The 16221-nt window shown below is 37.0% G+C and overlaps 1 protein-coding gene across 5 annotated transcripts in view; it reads left to right on the forward strand.

Moving 5' to 3' along the window:
- The window catches only part of SUPT3H (SPT3 homolog, SAGA and STAGA complex component), a 478084-nt gene that overhangs the window by 370735 nt on the left and 91128 nt on the right, over positions 1-16221 (forward strand). For 4 of the 5 annotated variants that reach the window (XM_070418486.1, XM_070418489.1, XM_070418491.1 and 1 more), the window contains exon 11: positions 11706-11816. In XM_070418486.1, coding sequence (XP_070274587.1) covers positions 11706-11816 — 111 coding nt within the window. Of the gene's footprint in view, positions 1-11705; positions 11871-16221 lie in introns of those variants that run through there. The other variant, XM_070418487.1, reaches the window with a different exon arrangement.

The following is a 16221-nucleotide window of genomic DNA, read 5'->3' on the forward strand; positions in this document are numbered from 1 at the left end:
ACTTAATGACTTCTACTCAAACTTGAACAGCTTTCTTCTGGATAAAGCAAGATACTGGAAATTTTAACATTTTATTTTAAAATTTTCAAACATACAAAAGTTGAAAGACTTGTAGAATGAATACCATATATCTGCCATCTAGATTCTACAATTAATATTTTACTATATTTACTATGTTAACTATATATTTACAATTACTATATCTATGCATCTGATTGTTCCTTTATCTATCCGTCAGTTCGATTTTTTTGATGCATTGCAAAGACAGCTGCAGACATCAATACGCTTCATGCCTAAATACTTCATTATGTATAATTTGTTTATGGTTCTTTTTTAAAGGTAAAACATATACACAGTGAACCACTTAGTTCTTAAATATGCCACTTGATGAATTTTGACAAATATATAAGACTGTTGTTTTCTAGGCCCTTTCAACAGTATAAAACAGTACCACCAGTTCAGAAAATTTTTTCATGCCTCCTGCCAGTCAGTGTTTGCCATCTTTCTCGAAAAGGGAATGACTGGTCTGATTGATTTTTTCCATCACAGATGAATTTTTTTCTGTTCTAAACTTCAGATAGTGTGTATACCTTTTGTGTGAAATTTCTTTCACTCAGGATATTTTTGAAATTTATATTTTTCAGTAGAAGTATAATGTATTTCTCTTTATTGTTGAGTAATGTCCCCTTGTATGAATATATCAGTCTACTCATTCTCATTTTGGTAAACATTTAGTCTGTTTCCAGTTTTTAAGGTATTATGAATAAACCTGTAATGAACATTGTGCAAGTCCTCATGGAAAAATGCTTTTTTTCCTCTTATGTAAGTAGCTAAGAATGAAATTACTGGGTCACAGAGTAGGTTTATGTTCAATTTTTAAGAAAGACTTTTTTTTCCAAAATAGTTCTATCATTTTTACCTCTACCAGCAATATCTGAGAGTTCCAGTTGCTCCATGTGCTCATCAACATTTGGCATTGTCATTGTTTTTACTTTTAACCTTTCTAATGGATACTTAATAGTATGTCATTATAATTTGAATTTGCATTTCCCAAGTGAGTAATGATGGTGAGCATTTTTTTCATGTGCTGATTGGCCATTCATACACATTCCTCAGGGAAGAGTCTCTTCAAATCCTTTACACAGTATTTTTGAGGATGAGTTATCTTTTATTACCAACTGGTAGAAGTTCTTTATGTATCCTATGTAACAAGACTTTGTGTATATTGATGAGCGGAAGTTTTGAACTTCTGATGAAGTTTAATTTATCCAATTCTTTATTTTATTTTTATTGCTTTCTGTGTCCTAAGAAATCTTTAGCTACTCCCAAACCATGATGATGTTCTCTTATGTTTTCTTCTGGAAATTTTATAGCTTAATTTTTATATTTAGTTCTATTAATCAAGTCAGATTAACTTTTGCATATTGTATGAATTGAGGCCAAGTTAGCTTTTTCACATATGGATATCTAGTTATTGCAGAACCATTTGTTGAAGACACTTCTCTCCCATTGGATTGCTTTGGTAGCTTTGTTGATAATCCATGACTACCTATCTATGTGGATTTATTTCTAGAATTTCAGTTTTGTTTCATTGATTTGTCAATCCTTTTGTCAGTATCATCTTTCTTGATTCCTATAGCTGTTTAATAAGACTTAAAGTTTGGTAGTGTAAGTTCTCAAACTTTGTTTTTCAGGTTTAATATTGATTTTCTGTGCCCTTTGCATGAATGTAAATTTAGAATCAACTTGTTAGTTTCTATCAAAAAGAATGAGAGAGAGAGAAAGGGAGGGAGAGAGACAAAGGCAGGAAGGGAAAAGAGAAAGAAAGGCCTAGTGGGATTTTGAAAGGGATAGAGAGCAGGCAGACAGCTCTGGTGTTGGCAGTGGCAGGCTGTGAGGTGGTGTTGGGGGGTAGAGGAATTGAGCAGAAAAGGAGAGAGAACTCTGAACATTGACAACAATGTGGTATTTGCAAAGGGGAGGCAAATAGATGTAGGGGGGAGAGAGCATAGAAGGGATAAATGGTGATAGAAAAAAATAAAATATAATATGAAATAATTGAAAGGGATTAGATTGAATGCTTACTCAATTTGGGGATCTGAATGTCTTAACAATACCAAGTATGTATTATAATCCATGAACATGGCATATCTCCCCACTTATTTATATTTATAAAATCTCTCTTTTATAAATACTATTCATTCTGAACTCTATTTTGGTAAACATTTAGTCTGTTTCCAGTTTTTGGCCATTACAGCCTTATTATGCTATTTATATGATACTAGAGGCCGGGTGCACAAAATTCGTGCACGGGTAGAGTCCCTAGGCCTGGCTGGCGATCAGGGCCAATCGGGGCCTCCATTCCGCTCCACCCCCTGGTGGTCAGCGCACGTCATAGCGAGCGATAGAACTCCCGGTCTCCCAGTCGAACTCCCACAGGAACACTTTCCATATTAACCTTTTATATATATAGACTAGTGGCCCAGTGCATGCATTTGTGCATATTGAAAGGAAATTAATTAGAAGGTGGCTGGCGGGGTGGGACTGGGTGAGATGGGCTGGACACACCCTGGAGCCAACCTCCTGTGGTCCCTACCTGGCCAGCGCATCTGGGGCAGCACTGCAGCTCAAAGGGTGTCTATGGTCACCGCAGCTTGGCAGTAAACCAGATTTGGGGCCAACAGTGCCCCAGCAACAACATAACCCATGGCTGAAGGTGGAATAGCACAGCCCTGTGAGGAATCGGGCTCCCTCCTCTCTGGCTCTGGGGTATGTCACCTGAGAACTACCGCTGCCAAGTCACCACAGCTCAGCAGCTCCTGCGTTGAGCATCTGCCCCCAGGTGGTCAGTGTGCATCATACCTACCAGCTGGTCAGATGGTCGCTTAGCCTTTTATATACATAGATATGTTTTTCTATCCATTTCCTTTCATTATAGCTTTATCTTTAATATTTAAAATACATCTCTTGTAGACAATAAATAATTGAGTCTTGCTTTTTCTTATTTTTCCTTTGTGTATCTTTTAATTATAGTCTTTAATTCCATGATATTTAATGTATTTATTGAAATGGTTGGATAGAGATCAACTATTTTTCTCTTTTTTTTTCTGCTTGTTCTCCCTGTTTCTGTTTCTCTGTTTTCCTTTCCTATCTTCTTTTGGGTTCATTGTGTCTTCTTTTAAAAATTTTTTGAACTTATCTACTGATGTCTTAGTGATGTCTCCTTACATCATTTTTTCTAGTATACATTCTTAAGTTTTCCATGTACTTGGAATTGTTATTGTGCTACTTTACTCATGTATAATATAAGACTATTTGTATAGGTCCATTACTTTACTCTTGCTCTTTAAGCTATAATTGTCAAACAACTTACATCTACATATGTTATAAGCCATAATACTATTTTTTGCCTTAAATAATCAAATGTATTTCAGTAAAACTAAGAGGAAAAAGAGACCTTAACATCGACCATTTCCACTGTTTTTCATTTCTTTTTTATTATCAGAATTTTCTTCTGATATCATTTTGTTGTTGTTGTTCTACTAGATTTTATTTAGCATTTCTAATAGTGCAGGTTGGCTGGTAATGGTTTCTCTTAGTTTTCATCTTTCTGGAAATATCTTTACTTCTCTTTTATTCCTGGAAGATGTTTTCACTGGATATAGAATTCTGGATTGGCAGTTTTATTTTGAGGCCTTTAATGCTATAATTCCACTATTTTCTGGCATTTATTATGTGTAATTATATGCCTGTAGATTTTGTACTGTGCTTCTGTGTATGTAAGGTGTTATTTTTCTTTGGATGCTTTCAGGATTTTATCTATAAATTTGGTTTCTAGCAGTTTGACCGTGATATACATATACATGGTTTGCTTTGAATTTGTCCTGCTTAGAGTTCACTGAGCTTCTTCAATATTGATTTATGTCTTTAACCAATTTAGGGGAATTTTCAGCATTTGTTTCTTCAGATATTTTTTCTGCCTTATTCTTTCTATTCTTCACTTTTGAGACTCCAAGTACATATTTGTTACTTTGATACTGTTCCACAGGTACCTGAGACTGTTTAATTTTTCTTTCAATCTTTTCTCTCTATTCTTTAAGTTGGATAAATTCTATTGTTCTTGCTTTATGTCCTGACTCTTCTGTCAGCTCCAATCTGATGTTACATCCATCCAGTAATGTTTTATTTCTGATAGTTTTATATTTTCCATTTGAGTTTTTTATAGTTTCTGTTTATCTAGCCTTATGTTTTATTTGTCATTTGTTACAGGTTTATTTTATTTTATATCCTTGAATGAAGTTATATTAACTGCTTTAAAATTCTTATATGATAAATTAAATATATGAATTCTTTTAGTCTTCAGTGAATAAGTCACACTTTCTTAGATTGTTGCATGTTTAATAATTTTGAATTATATCCTGGACATTATGAGTAAAACATTGTAGAGATTTCAGATTCTGTTATATTCCTAAGAAGAAAGTTCTCCTTGCTGGGTGTTAAGCAGGCAATTTACTAGATTCAGCTCCTTAAACTTCAAATTCCTCTTCCATGGCAACAGCTAGAATCTCTCTTCATTTAGCTTTAGCAGGGTTTCTTGGATTCGGTATCATACAGGAATGGTTTAGGGATTAGTCGAAGAGTTGGGTAGTTTATACACTGATTCTTGATTCTGTCCTTTTTGGGATTTCCTTATTCACTTTATAGGTATTGAGCTGCTAAGTTTGTGTGCCTCACTATACTGACTGGAGTCTGCCCTTAGGCTAAAACATTAAAAACAGAAAACTCATCTCATTGCCATTTCATTCTTCTTACACACCCTTTCCACTTTCCACCTAATTTTGATCAATCTCTATTACTTTCAGGTATTTGTTTTTTTATAATTTGTCCAAAGTTTATACTCTCATCTACAACTAGGTTGGTACAATAAGAGCCATTTGCCAATGCAAGTAGTGGAACCAGGCCAAAATATGCTATATAATAAAAGCCTAATATGCAAATCCACCGAAAGGCGGAACAACTGGTCGCTATGACGCACATTGACCACCAGGGGGCGACGCTCAATGCAGGAGCTGCCCCCAGCCCACAGGCCCCAGGTCAGCCAAGGTGGGTGTGAGGCGGGGGGCCCTGATCACACTGCCAGTTGCCCCACAGAGGGATCCAACCAGCAGCAGTGGGGCAGCAGTGGTGGGGGGCGGGGCCGGCAAGTGGCGGCACCAGTCTGGCCAAGGCAGGTGACAGCAGGGAGCCCCAATTGCCCCCGGTCACCCCACAGATCAGCCCTGATTGCTGGCCACGCCTGGGGACCCTACCTGTGCATGAATTTTGTGCATCGGGCCTCTAGTAATTTCATAATTGATAATAAGTAAATTTAAATTTCCACCTCATCCAGTTTCCACTTTCATTTGCAAAATGACACAGCTCACTGCTTATTTATTAAGGGGAAATCTGAAAAAATGTTCCCTAAAAAACTTCTTTCATTGACTTACTTTAGAGTTCCTGGTGGTCTAGTGGCTAGGATTCGGCGCTTTCATTGACTTACTTTAAAAAGTATGTAAGAAGTTGTAATTAACCTGGTAATTACATATACAAAAAATAATTCTTTATAAGTATGAATATTTTTGAAATTTTTTTTCTCTTAAATATTTAAACATTTCACTCCAAATCTTGTTGCAAGTTATTGAATTGGAGCTATTTTACAGCAAAGGTTTCCTGAATGAAGTATTAGACAAGTGCATGTCTAAATTTCCCTAAATTCAAAATTACTGGCATCAAAATGAATAATGTCTCACTTCAAAGCTATTCTTTATTTCTCTATTTACTCATTCACATCTTTCTACATGTATACAGTGTTGCTATATTTTAACTCACTCTAAACTTCAGCTATGGTGGTAACATGGTAAAATTTATTGTACATAAAATAATAAAGCCTCTGTTATATATCAACTTTGTGTACTAGAAGCCAAGAGATTTTATGTATAGCTGTATTCTGATTCTATCATTATAATCTTTTTTTTAATATATATTTTTATTGATTTTAGAGAGGAAGGGAGAGGGATAGAAAGATAGAAACATCAATGATGAGAATCATTGATTGGCTGCCTCCTGCTTGTCCCCTACTGGGGATCAAGTCTGCAACCCAGGCATGTGCCTTTGCCCGGAATCGAACCTGGCACCCTCCAGTCCACAGGCCGACGCTCTATCCACTGAGCCAACCGTCTAGGGCTATCATTATAATCTTGAGCACATTCCTTATCTTCACTCTCTCATCTATAAAAGGGGATAAAAGTTGGGAAAGTTTAGAATAGATGATATTTTGTGTTCCTTCCGGATTTAATAATGTATAAATCCTCGAATTCAGTGATGCTCTCTTCTCTTCCCCATTACTTCTTTTAATTTCTTTTGTTAAAGAAAAGTTTTTCCTAGTTATATAGAACTGCAGTTTAAAAAATTAACATCTCAATTAAACTTATTATATTTTATAATAAATTTATTGGTGTGACATTGGTCAACATGATCATATAGGTTTCAGGTGTGGGTTTTTATGTTATAAGATCTCTATATTTCACCATGTGCCCACCACCCAAAATCAGTTGAACAGAATAAATTAACTACATTATATACTGTAACCTTTGAGCAAAGAATGGCCCACTTTCCTCTGAAAAGAAATCCCCTCTAAGCACAGAGATCTGAGGAGAAAGACTCGCCTGGCCAGTCAGATTATATGTCAACCTCTGTGGTCAGTGAGTGACAGAAGTATTATTAATAGTAGTACTAACCTTTCATTTGCTCTCATCTGAGATATGTGTTACTCCCTTGTAAGACTTAATATTTCAAGTGTAACAAAAGATCTAGCCACCATTTGGGTGGGGAAAGACTAAGAGGCAATTATCTGAGATTCCAGGTCCTTCTTAAACATTGGATTACTCTGGCAAGGGGAAGACTGAACAAGGATAGGATATATAGGATATTTTTCCTTGCCAACAACTTTTAAGTTGGAAAAGAAGAGTCAGGACAGGTATAGACATTAAAAGAGATTCAGGGGCAACAGAAATTTCAATATAACTTCTTGTACCACAAATGAGCGTTCAAACAGCAAGAGATTTTATTTGATGCAAGACAGAAAGGACCAGTAAAAGGACAATACTCAAATCCAGGAAAATAGTTGGTCCGACGGTTGTGGGTTATTGTTAAAAAAAAAAAAAAAAATCCAGGAAATATATAGGACTTCAGCCTCCATTACCCAGCATCAATTTCTGGATGAAGAGACATAAATAGAAATGCAATAGAGGAATACAAGAATAGACTAGGAATGCAGCCAAGAGGAAGAGGACCTGACTTAATGAAGAACTTTACCAGTAGCTTGTACTTTACGCAAAGAAATAAAGAGTTAGTCCCCACAGAGATTATGGCAATCAGTATTTTGTCAAACACAGGGGTTCAGTTTTGAAAATGTAAAGAATATTCTACAATATGGGCACAATCTGAATAGAAAACATGATGCAAAAATTTAATACTCTTTATATGTGTTTTCAGCATATATAAGATTTTAAAAATATTTATTTATAAATATATAAATGTAATGCTAGTTCTTCTGAAAACATTTTGAAGAACATTGCAAAAGTGCTAGAATCACTTCTAAATTAAAAATTCTAAACTTGGTATGAATTTGGAATTTGAACAGTTATAAGTACCTTGGTGAGAGACTGGATGTTGACAGAAAATGTAAAGATATGTGTTGAAGTGGAAACAATACTGGGAATAAACATTTGTGATTTAAAGATTTCCTTCCAAAGAGTCCAGTGGGCAAGTCAGTATAATGTAGAAGTGTACATGGTAACTTTATGCTAATGTTTGCAGTTTCTGATGTATAGTAGGTAAACCTGAAATTGGCAAAATGGAAATCTAAAGACATTTTTCACAAAACTCAGTATTTTTATTTTTATATAAGTCAACTTCATCTTTTTAGCATAGATGACATGACTCAACCAGGCTGACATAACTGTCTTCATATCATACATGTAGGAGTCACAGGTAGTTTCTAATTATGCTTCCTACTTCATTTTTCGCAAATTCTATCTGATTGCCATGCGGAGGTTCTGAGAGATTTTGACTAAGTGCTCTATACCAAAACCAAACTTGTTTTGGAAAGTATAGAAAGAGTAAACTCTCCATGGACCCGGGAAAAAAGAAATGAAAAATAAATTCACTTTGCAGGGAGAATGGAGAAGCCATACAGGAACGCACAGGAAGGACTTCCCACCCCACTTCATGTGCAGGATGTTGGCACTTTTCATGTCTCAACTGGTCATTCCACCATTCAGTCAATTTGCATATTAGGTTTTTATTATATAGGACTAGAAGCCCAGTGCACAGCCTGTGCCCCCTTGCAGTCTGGGACCCCTCGGGGGATGACCACTTGCTGGCTTAGGCCTGCTCCCCAAGGGATTGGGCCTAAGCTGGCAGTCAGACATCCCTCTGGCAGCCCGGCAGCCCTCAGGGGATGTCCACTTGCCAGTGGAGAGCAGACCTAAGCTGCAGTCAGACATCCTTAGCGCTGCTGAGGAGGCAGGAGAGGCTCCCACCACCACCCGATGTACTGGCAGCCATCAGCCTGGCTTGTGGCTGAGCAGAGCTCCCCCATGTGGGAGCGCACTGACCACCAGAGGGCAGCTTCTGCATTGAGCGTCTGCCCCGTGGTGGTCAGTGTGTGTCATAGTGACCAGTCATTCCCAGTCTTTCTGCTGTTAGGGTCAGTTTTCATATTACCCTTTTACTATATAGGATAGAGGCCTGGTGCAAAAGTTGGGGCCGGCTGGTTTGCCTTGAAGGGTGTCCTGGATCAGGGTGGGGCTCCCGCTTGGGTGCCTGGCCAGCCTGGGTGAGGGGCTGATGGCTGTTTGCAGCTGGTCACACCCCCTTCAGGGTGGGTGTCCCCACTGGGGTACCTGGCCAGCCTGGATGAGGGGCTAATGGCTGTTTTCAGGCTGGCCACAACCCCTTTAGGGTGCAGGTCCCCACTGGGGTGCCTAGCCAGTCTGGGTGAGGGGCTGAGGGCCGTTTTCAGGCTGGCGGGCGACTGAAGCTCCCAGCCTCTCCTTTTTTTCTTTCTCTTTTTATTCTGGGATTTATTTACCTTCTATAATTGAAACATTGTTGCCGTCACTGGCACTCCCAACTCTGAGGCCACGGCCTGCTGAAAGCAGGTATCTGGGGTTTGTTTAGCTTCTATAATTGAAACATTGTTGCTTCTGGAGCTCAGAGCCGGGCCATGGCAGGCGGGGAACCTTGGCTTCCTCCATCACTGGAGCAAGCAAGCCTCATGTTTGCTTCAGCTGTGTGGCTGCTGGCCACCATCTTTGTTGGCAGTTAATTTGCATATCGCCCTGATTAGCCAATGGGAAGCGTATCGGAAGTACGGTTAATTACCCTTTTTGTCTTTTCTTAGATGTGATTATTGTGTTATTTATTTAAATTACAACTGTAAATCTACTTTTTTCCACCTCTGAATATTAGTCTTGTTCACATTTTGGAGCCAAATGAACTCTCAAAAGTGTCTTTATTTTAGTCAGGCACCTGATAATTGCATTATTCTAATATAGTCCAACTGAAACAAAGTATTTGGAATAAGAATTGAGAAAGCACTCAATAAAAACCCTGTGCACTTCTATATCAGTGCCAAAGTGAGGGTTTAACCTGTGTTGTTATATAACTTAATCCATGTTATTGTGGGCATAGCAGATATGTTATTTAGGATATTGTTGGATTGAAATTGAGAAAGGTACCCTAGAGTAAATTTCTATTTGGCTTATTTCAAATCTTGTGAAAATAGTAAAAATAATCAAGATGTATTTTGTTTGAAATTTTAAGTCTTATTTCAGATTCAGCTTGGATAATTAGCAGATGCTCTCGTTTTGTAGGAATTTTTAAATTATTTTACTAGTTTGTAATAGGAAAAGCATGCACAAGGTACAGAAAGTGTGTTTTTGAAGTACAGAAGGATATACACTGAAAAGTTTCTCCTCTAACCCCTGTTCTCGAGCCACACATTTACCCTCCAAGAGTCAAGCGCTATTACTGAGTTTTGGTGTACCCTTGCAGAAATGCTCTATGCTTTTATGACTATATCATGTTTAGCCCTGTTTTGCTTTTTTTTTTAAACAATTGGTAACATGGTACCACCTAGTTGTATATGTTGCATTGTTTCACACAATAAATCTTAGAGATAGAATATGTACAGAGCTCTGTAGGAAACTGTCTGCAACTGCCTCATTCTTTTTGGTGGTTTCTGTTTCATTGAAAACATATAATTTATTTCAGTGTTTCCTCATTAATAAAGATTTAGTTCATCAATCCAGTGAAGATCCTTATACCATATGTATATTATTTTATACTGGTGTGATATATCTGTTGGATAAATTCTTATATGTGAAATTACTGGATCAAAAATAGTTGTGCTTTTTCATTTTGGTAAGGTTTTTTTAAGAATATGTTTTAATTGATTTTAGAGGGAGAGAGAGATAGAAACATCAGTGATGGGAGAAAATCATCAATCCACTGCCTCCTACACCCCCACTACTGGGGATCGAACCTGCAACCTGGGCATGTACCCTGACCAGAAATCGAACTATGACCCCCTGGTTCATGGTTTGATGCTCAACCATTGAGCCACACTGGTCAGGCTGATAAGATTTTGCCAAATTACTGTACATGGAGGTGGTATTAGTTATATCCTTACGAGGAGTTATGAGAGTGGTAATTGTAGTAATTATCAGAAAAACAAATACTCTTCATTATGTGACTACAAATGATTTCTAGACCATATTTATAGTAATATACAAGCTACCGCTTCCTTCTCTTGATTCTTTAATGTTGATGACATCTGGTATCCAATATACTATAAAACAATTATAGTAATTATCCCAGTTTTGCAACAAGGAAACTGAAGTGCAGAGATATTACATAACTTGACAGAGTTGGTAACTGACAGGATACAGACCCAACTGGTTGGGAAGCTGGAGCCTGCGACTGAACCGTGAGACTATCATGTCCCTATTGTGCATTTAAATTTTTTTAATCATATTATATACATTTCTTGACTTGGTATCCATATTCTCATTGCAAATAGTCTTTCTCTCGTCTTTTTGTACTATTTTTTACAGTTGAGACAGACTAAAATAGAATATTTTTATTTTATTTTGCTTTTGCCCCGAGGAACACCTAGAAATTAGCACCAAGTTGAAATGATCTTTTATGACAGTCCTCATATTAGAAATAAATATGTAGCAATTTTTTCATTTTAAAATTGATGAACTTTAAGTTATTTCAGAAATATGCACAAGTTCCAGAGAAACATTTATATGTTTGAATGTTAAAAAAAAAAAATAGCTTCCTGTGGTTCTTTCAGCAAGCCGCTGAGACTCCACGTGCGCGCAAGTGGCTGCATTCTCCTGTACCTTGACGTGGGCCTAGGCGAAATATCGTGAGCATAGCTATTGCATTTGGTAGGTCTGCTCAGAAGGGGTCATGTGCAAGTCATCTTTGACTTGTTCATGGAATTTTTTTAGATGTAGTGTATGGCAGCAGTGATGTGCATCCTAAGGGAAAAAAATGTCCATTTTTATAAAAGTTTATTTTCATATTTTATACACTGTAGTTCTGTTGTGTGTTTTTGATTTAGTAACAATTTATGTGTTTTTCTGTTGCAGAGCACTGCGGCCTGTGGTGTTGAGGCTCACAGCGATGCCATCCAGCCCTGCCACATCAGAGAGGCCATTCGGCGCTACGGCCACAAGATTGGCCCCCTTTCCCCATTCACAGTACGTAATAACAGAGTTATAAAAAGTTATATTTATAATCTGAAAGAATTTTGATTTTCAAGTGGTCAAATGAAGAAGCAATGGAATTGTTGAAAGCAATTTGTGGTGACTGTAATTTTGTTGTATAAAAGTGGCATAATTCTCTTGGGAAATAAAAGTTAGTCATTTTTGTCTCTTTTTGGAAGGACAATTTTTTTCTACAAAATATTATTTTCTTTCAATCACAAATTATGCTTTTTTGTTGGAGCTTATATTTTCTATTTTTCAAAGCTTAGGTTTATAAAACATTTTTGTCAAATTATATGTATCCAAATATTGCTAGAAGCACTTTATATTTTAAAATTGGTTAGATTGGCAATACCACTTCTATCAGATGTCCTCCTGCTCCTAAACATACTTTGAGTTGGAAGAAGAAGAAATGATTTCTTTACTGGCTTTGAAGTAGGCTGAAATGCAGACAGTCTTTCACATCTTCAAATGGTTTTAAAGCTTGTAATCAGTGTGTGTTGTGTTTGTTTTTAAATAGAGAATTAAAGACTATATTTCAATAGCCTAAAGTGTGTGTGTGTGTGTGTGTGTGTGTGTGTGTGTGTGTGTGTGTGTGTGTTAATTAAATGCTCATCTTGTGGCCCTTTTTTTAAAAAAAAAATCTTTATTCATGTTAATAGAACTATCTCCAAATCCTCTTATTATAAGGAATCGATTTGATTTTCAGAAAGTGAGGTTTGATTTGTGACTGAGGAATAGTAGAATTTACCGTTTCCTTTTTTTATGTACTTCTGCTTTATTACACTAAAGCAGAATATCTATGTATAATATTATACATACACACATAAGTATAATATATAGAGTTTAAGCTAATTTTTACTTAATAAATATATAACCAATATGCTTTTAAAACTAATGATACCATTTGTAAATGCTTAATTTAAATAGATCTGGAAAACAGAACAAATAAGCCATGACCTACAAGGTTTACTTGGCCACTGCCAGAGCAGATGGCTTAAATCAACAGCCCGGGGTAAAGAACTCCACCAGGAAGGGGCACCCAGTGTTATTACTCCTCAGGAAGGACCTACCTTGAAAGGTTGGCTAGAGCTATAAGAATTTTCCCGGCCTTAGAGAATAAGTATGCCTATTCCATTTTAGACACAGTTTCTATATATCTGCCTTTTTAAGTTAAAAATTCTCTTTAAAGTGGGATAGCTTTGCAGACCATTTATGCTGACAGTGTGGCCACCCTGCCCTGGCTTTCACATACCTTCACTACCAAATGGAGGTGCTCCTGATGTTGGGGTGCTGGTGCTCAGTCCCTGATGTTGGGGGTGCTGATGCTCAGTCCCTGATGTTGGAGTGCTGATTCTCAGTCCCTGAGGCCACTTCCTGAGGTGATACTTTATACAGCACTAGGAACATTCTGCTACCTAGGCTGCAAGCTGCAGCTCCTAAGAGGAAAGGAGGCATATGAGCTGCCTCTACAGTAGACATTGAGTGAGACCTAAATATTCATACAGAATAGCTAAGCTAACTTACCTCCAATGTAAAATTCCGTTTGTAAACTAAAGTGCCCATGAACAACTAGTTTATATTTATAAAACATAGAGATCTTGACTTTGCAACATGTCATTCTGAATCTAGAATGCTTGTCTGATGTACATATAAATGTGATAATCTAACGTAGAGTATCTATAACTTGACTCGTATGAAGCCAATAATTTGAAATTGATTTGAAGAAGTAAAATAACAGTAGGTTACACAGAAACTTAACTCCAGCATTAATCAGTAAACTGATGAAATGCTTTTAGTGAGGCATCATTCTGTACTCTGTATGACTTCGGAAATAATTCTCTACAAAATCACAACATGATTTGCTTTGGGAATACCACTCATTGTATAAAGAATTGTGAGTTCTTCACCTTGGGAATTAGTTGAAATGATAGAAGAAACAATGATTAAAGTCATGTTAATTGGAGGAAAGGAGAAAGTAGCAATAATGCTTTGCACTGTGTAGCTGCTAGAGCAGAGAAGGAGGGGCGGAATGTGAACATCAGTTGCCTGCCCCTCATGTGAGTACAGTAGAGACCCTTGTAAACTATCCCTACCCAACCAATTGTAACAGTACAGGCATACCTCATTTTCTTGCCCTTACTTTATTGTACTTTATAGATGTGTTTTTTATATATTGAAGGACTCCATAGATGTGTTTTGTACATATTGAAGGCAAGACCCTCCACCAGCAAAATTACAACTGACTTTTGGTGATACTCGCTCTCCTGTGGTGGTCTAGAACCAAACCCAAAATAGCTCCAAGGAATGCCTGTACTGTTTTTGGCATATTGGTTTTTATTGATTAGTTCTTTCTTTCCTGTATTCCCATTTATTTATTTTTTAATTTTGTTTATTGCTTAAAGTATTACAAAGAGTATTACATATGTCTCTTTCCCCCCCCCCCCCTTGACCTTCCCCTGGCCTCCCCTACCCCCCAGTGTCTTGTGTCCATTGGTTATGCTTATATGCATGCATATAAGTCCTTTGGTTGATCTCTTACCCGCCCCCACCCCCCCAACCCGCCCCGGCCTTCCCGCTGTAGTTTGACAGTCTATTCGATGCTGCTCTGCCTCTGTATCTATTTTTGTTCATCAGTTTATAATGGTCTTTATTATCCATAAATGAGTGAGATCATGTGATATTTTTCTTTCATTGACTGGCTGATTTCACTTAGCATAATGCTCTCCAGTTCCATCCATGCTGTTGCAAGTGGTAAGAATTCCTTCTTTTTTACAGCAGCATAGTATTCCATTGTGTAGATGTACCACAGTTTTCTAATCCATTCATCTACTGATGGGCACTTAGGCTGTTTCCAAATCTTAGCTATGGTAAATTGTGCTGCTATGAACATAGGGATGCATATATCCTTTCTGATTGGTGTTTCTGGTTTCTTGGGATATAGTCCTAGAAGTGGGATCACAGGGTCAAATGGGAGTTCCATTTTTAACTTTTTGAGGAAACTCCATACTGTCTTCCATTGTGGCTGCACCAGTCTGCATTTGCCAATGTTATCACCGATAAGGGTTTAATCTCCAACATTTATAGGGAACTTATACAACTTAACAAAAGGAAGATAAACGATCCAATCAAAAAATGGGCAAAGGACCTAAATAGACACTTTTCAAAGGAGGACATTCAGAAAGCCAAGAGACATATGAAAACATGCTCAAAGTCACTAATCATCTGAGAGATGCAAATCAAAACAACAATGAGGTACCATCTCACACCTGTCACAATGGCTATCATCAACAAATCAACAAACGACAAGTGCTGGAGAGGATGCGGAGAAAAGGAAACACTCATGCACTATTCCCATTTATTTTCAATTCTGTGCAGAAGATCAAAGAAAGTATCATACCTAGAAGATTTAAGTAATTTTCCTGAGGTTAAGCTATTGATTAGATTAAGTGATGGAATCAAAGCTAAAATTCAGGCTTCCAACTCCTAGCTTCAAAAACTTGCTCCTAAAACACAAATCTTTGCAGCTATCCTCACCCCTATGTGCCTGATATTCTGGATGCACATGCTGAAGAACATTGCAAGCGATTAGTAATTCTGAAAATCACTTCAGGGTTTGTAATTTACAGTAGTTATTTCAGAGGACTTATGTGATCTAGATTGTCCTAAGTTATTTTGATGCTTGACATCTTATATAGTCCTTTTACTCATAGTAGTTGATATTAGGTGAGCTTAGATTGTGTGATGATTGATTTGATCCTAGAGATAAATGACAAGGGTTTATATACTAGCTCTGCCACCTACTAGTTAAGAAGCCTTAAGGAAGATTCTTAACCTCTTTATGTCTCAGTTTCCCCATCTATAAAATGGGTATAATAATAGAATATTCCTCATGATAGAGTTTCAGGAGTACTATGAACTTGATGTGTGGTAGAAGTAGCATTAGTGGCTGTAGTATATTTTCTAAAAGGGATCAGATAAATATACAGATGAAAGTAGAAGCGGTTCTTCCCACCACCCAACCACATAGACACACACACACACACACACACACACACGCCTCACTTTGTAGTCATAGAAAAATACCTGAATAATAATGTGATTTTTCTTACAGACTAATCGTTTATACCAGTAAAGTTTAAATACCATTTAAAGATTATTGTTCCTGAGAATAAATATTCATTTTTACTTTGGGGATTAATAATGGTTGAAGAACATTAATGATTTTTGTATCACGATTATCACCTTAAAAAATGAGGTCTCAGTAACTAAATGCATATAGTTACCAATAGATTTTTGCATAGCTAGATTTTGTATACTAGCTCTTATGCAGCAGAAATCTAAAGGACAAATGGCATGGTCTCAAATTTATGAAGCTTCATCAAAATTCCATTTTCAT

Source organism: Myotis yumanensis, unplaced genomic scaffold, assembly GCF_028538775.1.
Source record: "Myotis yumanensis isolate MYYU_CA2020_CCGP unplaced genomic scaffold, mMyoYum1.0.hap1 SCAF_6, whole genome shotgun sequence".
NCBI lineage: Eukaryota > Metazoa > Chordata > Mammalia > Chiroptera > Vespertilionidae > Myotis > Myotis yumanensis.